We start from the raw sequence: 12,107 nt of genomic DNA, 5'->3' as shown, positions 1-12,107 counted from the left end.
GGTGGTGCCATTGATTAATATAAAGAAGCCAGAAAAAGTAGGATAAAGGGATAAGAAGATGAAGTTTGTGTTAAATATATTGATCTAGAGACATTCAAATAAAGATGTCTAGTAGATAATTGTAACTTCCAATCTGGAATTTGAGAAGGGGGTTCAGAGATAGTAATGCAGATGTATAGGAGTCATTTGCATTGAGACAAGAGTTGAAGTTATGGGGATGGACAAGCTCACCAAGACAAAGGGTTTAAAAAGAGAAGGGGGATACACACACATACATACATATGTGTGCATATGTGTTTTTATTGGTTCTTGACATAGGTCTAAACTCCTCTGTTGCTATTGATATGGAGAATTCCTAGATGATGAAAGCCCCTCTATCCATGCAGGTTAGGACCTGCTCTGCAATTTATCTTAGTCTTTCTGGCTTTGAAGCCAGTTTTCTATTCACTACTCTATTATACAACACTCTGTAACCCCTAAGATACAATATGTGTTAGATGTCATTACTATTATTGTTATTATTATTACCCACTTACTGACCAAACCTGAGACAACTTCCTCAGAGTTATTTCTCAAATGGTGATAATATCTTTGGACTTTGCCTAAGTCACCTCTGTAACTCCTTCCAGATGAACCCCAAAACTAAGCCTCAGAAAGAGACTTACACAGTAACTGTCAGAGTTACTCTTCCAAGGACACACAACACACAATGCTTGCTGAATTGATCAAGCTCCCAGGGAATCCCATAAATTTGATATTCTAACTCTGTGGGATATTCTCTGACCATTCTAAATCACCAACAATCTATTCTTGCAAAACTCAGTTCTATGTCCTACATAAAAATTCTGCTTCCTTCTGGATGTAATTCCCCACAGATGTTTTCATTAGATGTCAATATTCCATTCATCTGTATGCTACTGCTCTTGCCTTGTTATTAGTCTGTCCCTGATGGCTTTGCTGTTGCTTACAGTAATGTCCCCAACAGACTGATACAAGCTAGCTCTGACGAGACAGTCTGGTTTCCTGTGGACAGAGACAAAGCAAATTGACAGCCCTTGGATTTTGAAAAGACCCATAACCTAATAGAATAAGGGGTTTAATAATTGAAGACATTGAAAACATCTTTTCAGCCTAGCTCTGACAGTTACTGTGTTAGTCTCTCTCTGAGGCTTATAGTCTTGGGCTCATCTGGAAAAAAATAGGGGGTTGGATAAGATAATCTCTAAGGTCTTCTTCCATCTCTTAACCCTGTGATGATAAACTATCTTTTAAGTTCTAAAATCAATTTCTAAGAGTCATAAACACAGTGCTTCACACATGAAGAGTTAAACCTTTTGAATTCCATGAAAAAGCAAACTTTCATTTTATTTTAATTAAATTTATAGTCTTCAATTAACAAGCATATATTTTGTTCCCTTCCAGCTGCACAATCCCTGAGGAGATTGAAAAAAATCTTCTAAGAAATAAACATAGTCAGGCAAAACAAATTTCCATACCAAGTTCAAATATGTAATATCATTATAAAGACTGAGTTTCTCCTCTCTGCTCTCTGTTAGGAGTTTATTTAAAACTGATCCTCTAGAATTGTGATTTAGGATTAAATTTTGAAGTTATTTGTAAATTTAATCAATTGTAAATTGATGGCAAATTGTAAATTAAGTTCCTTGAAAGTATGAAATACTGTCCCCAAAATTAGGGGAAATACAAAGTTTAGATAAGACCTAGTTTTTATCTTCATGGAATTCAGTCTAGTGGGAGGATGTCACATAATCTCCAATAAATTTCATACACAATGGTACATGATCACAGCATCAGAAAGGATCAGACAGAGTGCTATATGAAACCCAGGGTAGGTCTGCTACAATCAAAGGTTTCCTGGAAGAGGTGACATCTGGGCACAGATAGGAATCCAAAAATGGGGGGCTGGGTGAGAGCATGCTGCACGTAAGGGGTAGTGTGAGCAAAGATACAGATGCAGCAAAGAGTGGGATGTTAGCAGTAGCTGGTGAGTATCCAATCTGGTTAGACCCTAGGGGTCATGGAGGAGTGTTGTATGAAATGAAAAAGTAGCATTAGATTGTGAAGAAATTGCAATGCCAGGCTAAGAAGTATGAAAATGAGTCAGATAACAAGCAGGAATCATTGAAAAGTTTTGAGCAGAGAGAGGATGTAACTAGATACTTGTTCAAGGAAGGTAAGTCTGGTAGCAGCAGAATCCATCTAGGAAATTATATTTAATAAGCAATTAGAGATAAAGAATAAATGCAAGGTCTCTCTGTATGGATACTAGAATAGTATGAAGGGAGATGCTGGTATTTTAAAATAAAATGTATTCCCTATAGATAGTAATGCCTTTCATCAATTCATGCTCATTTTATCTCAGTGGCCCTACCAGCCATCCCAGGTTTTACCTCATCCTTCCCATATTAATCCTTAAAGTACATCTCTGACCATTTCACTCCCTTCCTCAAAGTCTAGAGTGTGTAGCTCCTTCTCACATCCAGGATCAAGCCCCAACTCCTCCCTGTGGCATTAGCAAACCACCTAATCTCCCCTTCCATCCTAACTCCTGGCTTGCAAAGGGACTCTGATCCAATGGACTATTTAATCCAACACAAACTATTCAGACTCTAAAGTCTCAGATGCTTCCTAGCAAGTTATTTAACCTCTACCTGCTTCACTTTCCTAAATGCAATACAAGGGGAGGATCAAATGGCATAGTATCTATAAAACCACTTAGCAAATTGCCAGCCATGTGTTATTGTTATGTCTGATTCTGTGATCCCATGTAGGGTTTTCTTGGCAAAGATACTACAGTAGTTTGCCATTTTCGTTCTCCAGCTTATTTACAGAACAGGAAATTGAGGCAAACATGATTAAACGATTTTCCAGGCTTATACTGCTATTACTTGTCTGAGGCCAGATTTCAAGTCAGGTCTTCCCGATTCCAAGCCTGACACTATATCCCCTGTACCACCTAGCCACCTAGGCTGACACATAGTAAGTGCTATATAAATGCTAGTAATTATGGTAATGACCCTGATGATGATGTTGGTGTGCTGGGTCTAAGGCATCATACTGAGTAGTATTATAGATACAAAACTAAATGTGGTGCAGACTCCACGAAATGACAGGGAACTTTGGCCCTCATAGTCAGTCCTGCTTCCATAGCTCCGTTCCTCAAGCATCACAGTGGAAATGGCCCTGGACTTCTATACCAGTTCTGCCATTAATAACAATTAAAGAATTCCAGTATGGGAAGGGATTTCAGTGACCTTTTCAATTCATACTTGAACAAGAATACTCCCTGCAATCAACTTAATAAACAGTTTACTAGCTTTGGCTTGAAGGCTTCCAATGAGGGTTACCCACTATTTCCCCCTCACTGCAAAGCAGCCCATTCAACTGCAGGATAGCTCTATTAGGAAGATTTTCCTGCCATGAAGCTTCAACTTGCCTCATGTTCCATACCCCTGTAAGGCTTATCAAGGACTTTATTTACAACAGCCCTGTGAAATCGGTGTGTGGCATGGCAAAGACGTGCTTGAAGTCTAAAGATCTGGCTTCACCTCCCTGCTCTACATCTTTCTGAGAGATATTTTTGGTGTAATGCAAAGAAATAGCACTGGTTTGGAGATCAGAGAATCTGGGTTTCAGTCCTGACTGCCGTTTTCTTTGTGACTTTCATAAGTCCCTTAAATCTTTCAACAACTAGTTGAATTCACAAATTCAATTCAATTCACAAATATTTATTAAATTTATTAAATGACTATAACATGAAAGAAAGGCAGTGGAGACACAAAGACATATGATCCCTGCCTTCAAGTAGCTTATATTCTGGCTTATTTCCTTATTCAGAAAGATTAATCTTCTAAAACACAGTCACTCTTTAAACTAGATGATGTCTAATATTCCTTATAGCTATACTCTTGGTCTTCCCCTCTGTGCTCCTCACATTCTTGCTCTGTAAAATTCTATCTCATTTGAATGAAATAGAATTTCTAAAATCTCTTGCAAGTCTCTCATGTGAGCATCATGATCCCAATTTTAAGATGTTTCAAAGCTGAAACTCATCATTTAAGTAATTTAGATCACATAGTGATTGATCCAAAACTAGGGACTGCTAACTCCAGGTCTAGTATCATTTCTACCATATATTCCACACTTATCTACATTTTCTTATATTCTTCAGAGGAACTGGGCAATCATTCAATGTGCTCACTTTTACCAAAGTTAGGAGAAAGGTTACACATAACCATCATTATGTAATTACAGGTACCTTATGTTTTAGAGCTCTGGAGTGTATATTAGCTAACTTAGAACCTTAAAATATGGAAGTCCTAATCTGAAATAGTGAAAAGAATCTTGGAGAACTTTGATGGCTTTGTGATATTGGGCAAGTGACTTAATCTCTCAACAACAAATTCAGTCCAGTAAATATTCATTAAGTAGTTAATATATTCAAGTGAAAGGTTCTGAAGCTACAAAACCAAAAAGCAAACATTCTTTGCTCCCAAAGAGTCTGTCTTCTAAATTCAGTATCCTTAGTCAATATATTAACAAGCATTTATTAAGTGTTGTAATTAAGTTGTAGGAGGGAGTCCCTGACCTCAAGAAGCTTATATTCTTTCAGGAAAAACATGTCATTCATAAAATGGCAATAATGCCTTCTTAGCCTACCTCACAGAATTATTGTTAGGAAGGGGATCTATAAATCTCAAATCACTATTGAAATGAGAGTTATCATTACTGTTCACTTGGGACATGTGACACCTCCAATGAGCCAGGTAGGAATTCACCATTTGGCCAATTGTGTCTCCTTCCTCTCAGCCAAGAACACCATTGTCCGAGGCTTGGAAAACGTGGAGGCAGTGGAAGGAGGAGAAGCCCTGTTTGAGTGCCATTTGGCCAAGCCAGAGGTTGCCAATCACAGCTGGCTGATGGATGATGTGCCTGTGAGAACCTCAGAGAACATTGAGATGGTCTACTTTGAGAATGGCCGGAGGCACCTGCTACTGTTAAAGAACCTGACTCCCCAGGACAGCTGTCGAGTGACCTTCCTAGTCAATGATATGGTCACATCTGCTTTTCTGACTGTCAAAGGTATTGATGTTGCAGGTGTATTTCGGCTATGATGTTTGGCGAGGGGAAGTGGAAAAGATGGGGGGTGATGATCGGGCCTTTATGTTGGTTTAGAAATGGAAGAGAAACTTTTCACTTAACTTAGAGGCAGGGGCTGTAGAATGAATTACTTTTAAAAATATGACATGGCAGAGATACACCCAATCCTGGTGAGGGGGTGGGATACAGGGAAAGGAAACTATTTCAAATAAGCAGGACCAACCTTAAATTACTGTCCTAGTTCCACTTCTCAGATCGGATCAGGAGTCCTAATACTATAGAAAAGACATGAGTGATTTTCTCTGCATTGTGATATTTATGATCTTGGCTCTTTGGGGTAGTTGTAATTGGCTGATGGAAAAGATAGTTTAGGTGGTTCATGCACCAAATCATTGTTACCAGCCCACTCAGCGGCAGGTAATTCAGATACAAATTCTTAATATGGACGAACCAGCTAGACACACAGACACACCCAGTACAAACATATTTATATACCTAATACCAATATTCACACACCAACAATCTGTGCAGACATACCCAATCCAAAAAATTCACACCAATTAACTTCACAGACAGATTCTACTAAAATGCAAACATACACAATCTGGCCTCAGAGACATTCCCCTCCCAGCAAACATAACCCAGCTGGCCATATAGTCTTACTCAATCACAATATGGGCACAATTTCTTGAAGCTTCATTGAATTGGGCTAGATTCTTTTCCAATCCCAGGACTGCCTTCTAGGAGTCTCTCTTCTAGGAGAAATACCCTCAGGGCCCAAAAGAACACACATACAGACTTCTCCTGCCCAGCTACCTCACCTGAGCTCTAAAGTTCCATGTGGAGCCCTAGGGTTGGATGTCAACCAGTTCTGCTCATACCAGCATCACCTAAAAGCATATTTTCACCCTAGGCTGGCGTCTGGAATTCCTGGAGTCTTTGCTCGATTTGGAGGTCAAGGTTGGCAGCAAAGCCACCTTTGGCTGCATGCTCAGTGAGACAGTCCCTGTCAATGAGGTGACCTGGTACATCAATGGCACCGAAATTCAGCCAGATAAGGACTGGACAATCCAAGTTGATGGCTGCCGCCATGTTTTGCTCCTCAGGAATGCCCAGCCACACCATGCTGGGGAGGTGACCTTCGCGGCAAGAGATGCTGTTTCCTCAGCCAAGCTGTCTGTGATCAGTAAGTGGGAGAAGGAAGAATTTAGGGAAAATGCAGTCATGGTGAACAAAACAAGACCATAGAATTGGAAGGGACCTCAAAAATCACCTAATCCAACCTGAATCTGAGCAATAATCTATATGGCTTTCCTAACCAATAAGCATACTCCCTTGGCTTAGAGACTTGGAGCTGATGGAGGACTCTATAATTACCCAGGCCGCACATTTGGTTTATAGTCATAGAAGCTTACAGCTAGACTGGACCTCAGAGGACATTGAGTTTAGGGCCCACCTGGATTAGCATTCCTTTCTATACCACCTTAGAAATCCACTATAATATAAGTGGTCATTCAGCCTCTCTGCTTGGAGACTTCTAGGAACAGGATATTTACTCCTTCCTTCCTGAGGTACTAAGCCCAGACTATGAGCTAATTGAAGCATGAAAACTCTAGAGATCACTGATCTTTTATCATAATGAAGAATACAGGAAAGTTTTCCTAGTGAGGATTTAACAGGCCTTTGGGAAGTTTGGACTAAATTAATTTCCAAGTCCTTTCCAAGCAAGGAATTCACAGTTTATAATAACAGACTAAGTAATCTGAAAATTCATATGTTCAAGGGAATGAAAATCCATATGTTATGGACAGCAGGTATTTTTATTTATAATAATGACACAGTACACAGATTGTTAGCTATTGAAATTTATATTTTTAGTAAGAATACAAAACCAGTTTAATCTGCTTTATTCATACCCAGCTGCACAATTATGAGTCTGGTACTACTTGTAGATCAATTCCTATCAAGCTACATAATCAAAAAATATTAAAACTGGGAGGCTCCATAGAACACAGAATGTAAGAACTGAAAGAAAAATTATTTGTCTGTGAAATGTTAGAACCAGAAGAGACATTAGAACATAGCAAATGGACTTTTTGAATTGCCATTGTGGCTTTGGTGATCCTCTCAACCAAAAAGTTCTTAACTTTTTTTGTTATGAATCCATTAGGCAGTGTCTGGTGAAGCTTATGCACTACTTCTCAGAATCATGTTTTCAAATGCATAAAATTAAATATATAGGATTATAAAAGTAATCAGCTACTACATTGAAATATAATTATCAAAATATTTTTAAAACAAGTTCATGGATCCCAAGTTAAGAATCCTAAAACTAGGCCAACTCCCTTATTTGGGGAGGTAAGGACACCGAGTCTGAGAAAGGAAGCGATTTATGCAATGTCAATTCACTAGTAGGTGATAGAGAAGTATTAATGAGAATTCCAGTATTTAATAAATTAAAGTGTTCTTGAGAATGATAGGATTTATTAACTCAAGGCATATCCAATTTCTAAGTCCAAGTTTTCAGATATGAATAGCAATCTTCAGCTTTGATTTCAGTCAGTCAGTCAACAAGCATTAATTAGTATCCCTTTCTATACCATTTTAGAAATCCATTATAATATAAGTAAGTAGTCATTCAGTCTTTCTACTTGGAGTACCTCAGATGACATGATATTTGTAAATTTCTTAACACAGCTTCTGGCACATAGTAGTTGCTTAATAAATTCATACATCATCCCTCCCTCCCTCCCTTCCTTTTTTCTTTTCTTCCTCCCTTCCTTCCTCCCTTCTTCCTTTCTTCCTTCTTCCTTCCCTCCTTCCCTCCCTTTTATCCTCCCTCCATTTCTTCCTTCCTTCCTCTCTTCTTTTCTTCCTTCCTCCCTTCTTTTCTTCTTCCCTTCCTTTCTCCCTTCTTCCTTCTCCCTTCCTTTCTTCCTGCCTTCCTCTCACTTGAGTACTGTCTGCCTCAGTTTCTCAAATATAAAATGGGAATAATAATAGAACTCACTTCACAAGATTGTTATGAGAATCAGATAAGATAATCTTTGTAAATTGTGTACTACATAATAGGCACCATACAAATGCGTATTCCTTTCCATTTTCTTTCAGTTTCTCTCCCCTCATAGCCACCCCATATGTCTAAACCCTTCTCACAAGGCCCCTATCAATGCCAGATTGTAGTGGAATACCTGTAGAAATGGTACCTCAGTCAGATTTCTGAGTTATCAAGTTTTCTTTAATTAAAATTTCTTTCCAATCACCAGAAAAATAGCTTGATAGTGAAGTAAAAATGATAGTTCACATTTATATAGCCTTTGTGACTTAAGAAACCCTTGGTACATATTGTCACCACTCTGTGAATTAGCTCTGATTATTGTCATCACCATACAGATGGAAGACAAAATGAATTAGTTGTCTAAATTAAATCACTAAGTGGCAGAGCAGATACCTGAACCTGATTCCAGAGCCATGGCCTTTTTGTGGGGCCTTGCTGTAGGGCAGCCAGATGGTGCACAGGATAGAGTGCCAGGTCTGGAATCAGGAAGACTCAAATCTGGCCCCAGATCCTTACAGGATGTCTAACCCTGGGCAAGTGGTCTCAGTTTTCTCATCTGTAAAAATGAATTAGAAAAGGAAATAGCAAAGCACTTCAGTGGCTTTGCCAAGAAAATTCCCAAAAAACTCAGGATAAGACTGAAAATGAGCAAAGAGGAACACTATAAAAGATTCTGCTTTGAACCTCCCTCAGATTCCCTAGGCACCCAGCCTTGCAGATGACCTACTTTACATGCTCTTCTCTGTCACCTCTAGGTCTCCCTGACCCTCCTGAAGATGCTGAGGTTGTAAAACAGAGTGGTCGCTCAGTAACTTTGTCATGGGCAGCTCCAGCGAGTGATGGTGGTGCTGGCTTGCTTGGGTACAGGGTGGAAATGAAGACAGCAACAGGTGAATGGCAACTTTGCCACAAAGACTTGGTCCCAGGCACCGAGTGTGTAGTGAGCGACCTGATCCCTGGGGAGCCCTACCGCTTCCGAATTGCAGCTGTAGGTCACGTGGGTGCAGGAGAGCCTGTGCACCTGCCTCAGACGGTGAAGCTTGGTGAGTGACCTTCATCTGCCTTCTATCCTCCTCCTTCCCCCTTTTTCCTCTCTGTCCTTCTATTTGTCCTCTTTCTTCTTTACACCAATTGTATTGTTCTTGTTTAGTTGTTTTTTAATTATATCCAACTCTTCGTGACCTCCCTTTGGGGGTTTTCTTGGCAAAGACACTAGGGTAGTTTTTCCTTTTCCGGTTTATTTTACAGATGAGGAAACTGAATCAAAAAGGGTTAAGTGACTTGCCTAGGAGTCACATTGCTAAAAAGTGTTTCAGGTCAGATTTGAACTCAGGAAGATGAATCTTCCTGACTCTGGGTCCAGTATGCTATTAAATTCCAATTCTGCCCCAGTTTAAATCCCATATACTTGCAATGTAAACTCAGTTATCTCATCCATAAAATGGAAATAACAATAATCCCTTACTTTGACGGAATGATAATTCCTCACTGCTCCTTCTAGACTTAGTCTTTTGGGGTCTTATGGGAAGACTTTGATTTTTGACCAGTCTCTTGCTTCCTGATGATCTCAAAGCCCTTCATATATCCAAGATTCCAAAATGCCCCCTGGTTTCTACTTTGGAGCATGTTGAGTAGAATACACTGGGTATCTTGCTTTCCTGTCTTATTCTTGGTGCCATAGTCAGAATCCTATAAACTGATCAGACCACGCTTTGGTTCAGCAATAAGGAAGAAAATGTTTTTGGAGCTAGAGTTTTGAAGAAGAGTTTGAGAAGGATGCTTGATCCCCACCCTCAGAATGGCCCTCTCTTGAGGGAAATGGCACATTTCTCCTCACTACAGTGGGGATACTGAGTGATAGAGTGGAAACAGTATTGGGTTTGAAGTTTAAAAGGCTCCTAGATCTGCCACCATCTGCTTTTGACTTTAGGTAGGTCATTCTCTTCTTTGAGCTTTATTTTACTCCTTTACAAAATTAGAGAGTTAGGCTAGGCTAAAGTTTCTTAGTTTTGATCCCCTATAAGGTCTCATAACTGAATGTGATGATTATGACATTATAACCTATTATCAGCAAATTTTTGATTTGTATATCTACATAGGTGTTTACCTATTTACCCAGGGTCATGTAAAAATTTCTCAAGCCAAAAGGGATGACAAGTCAAAAAAGTTTAAGAAGCCCTGAGCTAAACAATCTCTAAAGTCTCTTCTGAGTCTAAATTCAATGTTCTCATAACCTTATACAGCCTTTACCCTCAGGTCAGTCTTGAGAAAACATACATGTGAAAAAAAATGTACCTGGGGTACATTCAGTTGAGGGATGGACAGAGGAAAACCCAAATGCCAGGCGTAGCCATGCTAGGGGAGGAGATAGCCTGTCTCCAAAGATTATGTAGTCCTCCTCCAGCCACCTTGGTAGGGTAGAAGATAAGAAATGGCCACCTGATCAGAATAGTTTAGTGGGTGATCTTACCATCCAGTGGTATGAGCCAGTGAAGGACAGAAATGATTGCCATAGGGAGGGAAGTATTCCCCAATCCATGTGTGCCCCAAATACTTAATAGGCCATTCCTCTTGATATTTATTCTTCACCATATTTCAAGGATCTAGGTAAAAACTCATACTATATTAATTCTTTCATAGATGGGAAAGCCAATGTCTGTTTAGCACTATTTGAGAGCCTGTGATCCTTCCCACATGACTTAAGCTCCCAGGATCATTATTCATAGTATCAACACCACTGATTATGTCTCCTTGCAGAGCCTTTAGAGGCAGTCGCCTCAGCCTCCATAAGCAAGTTGGTGGTGGTCGGTGAGGAAGCTTGCCTGGAATGTGAGGTAGCAGGTGAGATCCAGGAAATAACCTGGAAGAAAGGGAATGAACTGATTCAGCCTGGGGGCCGCTATGAGCTCATCTCCAAAGGCAAGAAGCAAACGCTAGTGATCCATGGTTTCCGACCTGATGACCAAGGCTCCTACACTTGTAGCTCCACCAGTAGCAAAGCCCCTGCCACTGCATCTTTTGAAGGTATATCTGGGAGTGGGGGTGGGGAGGGAGAAGGCAAACAAAAGCAGGTTGAACATTATAGAAGCATGCAGGAAATTTATCCAGTCATTCATTTGCTCATTCAGGCATTTGGTAATCTACTCATTCATTCATTTGAATGCACTTGTATTCTTTCATGTATTTATTCATTCATTTGTCCATTCATTCAGTTATGAATTCCTTCATTCACTCTTGTATTCAACACATATTCACTGGGCATCTGTTAAATAGCATCCAACTCCCAGAGTTGTTATGAACATCAAATTAGGTGATATTCTTAAAGTATTTAACACAATTCCTGGCATATAGTAAGTACCTGATAAATTCCTAGTCCCTTCCTTCATCATTATGTACAAAACACCATGATAAGAGCTGGGGAAGATACAAAGAAGTTGACATGGTCCCTGCTTTCAATGGGATCATGGCCCAATAGAGTAGAGAAGATATGAACAAAAATTACAACGGTGCAAGGAATGTGAAAATATATCGAAAGACAATGTGGGAAGAAATCAATTCTATTTGAGGAAGAGCAGAAAAAGATTGATGAATAGATGACAGCTGAGCTGGACAGCATAACTTAGGGGGGAGAACATCCAAAGACATAACTTTTAGTCCTATTTCTTCCACTTAGTATGTTACTTTGTGAACAAGTAATTTCTCTGTGACTCAGTGTTATTCATCTATAACATGAGGTTGTTAATCTCTGCCCAATATAATCCGTATTAATCTTCACTAGTTGTCTGTGAGATAGCTGTGAGTCTGTGATTAGTGATCCTATTTTACAGATGGAGGAGCTGAATATCCAAAGTCCAAGTAACCTGCCTAATGTGTCGGCAAGAGAATTGGAACTAAAAACCAGTTCTCCTGCCCCTCAGACCATGAGTCT

At 39.6% G+C, this 12,107-nt stretch overlaps 1 protein-coding gene across 12 annotated transcripts in view; it reads left to right on the top strand.

Moving 5' to 3' along the window:
- The window catches only part of OBSCN (obscurin, cytoskeletal calmodulin and titin-interacting RhoGEF), a 324,327-nt gene that overhangs the window by 197,652 nt on the left and 114,568 nt on the right, over positions 1-12,107 (top strand). For all 12 annotated transcript variants that reach the window (XM_031960192.1, XM_031960208.1, XM_031960173.1 and 9 more), the window contains 4 exons: positions 4,831-5,103; positions 6,035-6,307; positions 8,935-9,222; positions 10,937-11,203. In XM_031960192.1, the coding sequence (XP_031816052.1) occupies positions 4,831-5,103; positions 6,035-6,307; positions 8,935-9,222; positions 10,937-11,203 (1,101 nt within the window). The remainder of the gene's footprint in view (positions 1-4,830; positions 5,104-6,034; positions 6,308-8,934; positions 9,223-10,936; positions 11,204-12,107) is intronic.

Source organism: Sarcophilus harrisii, chromosome 1 (genome assembly GCF_902635505.1).
Source record: "Sarcophilus harrisii chromosome 1, mSarHar1.11, whole genome shotgun sequence".
Lineage (NCBI taxonomy): Eukaryota > Metazoa > Chordata > Mammalia > Dasyuromorphia > Dasyuridae > Sarcophilus > Sarcophilus harrisii.
This window is presented reverse-complemented; position numbering and strand designations above follow the sequence as displayed.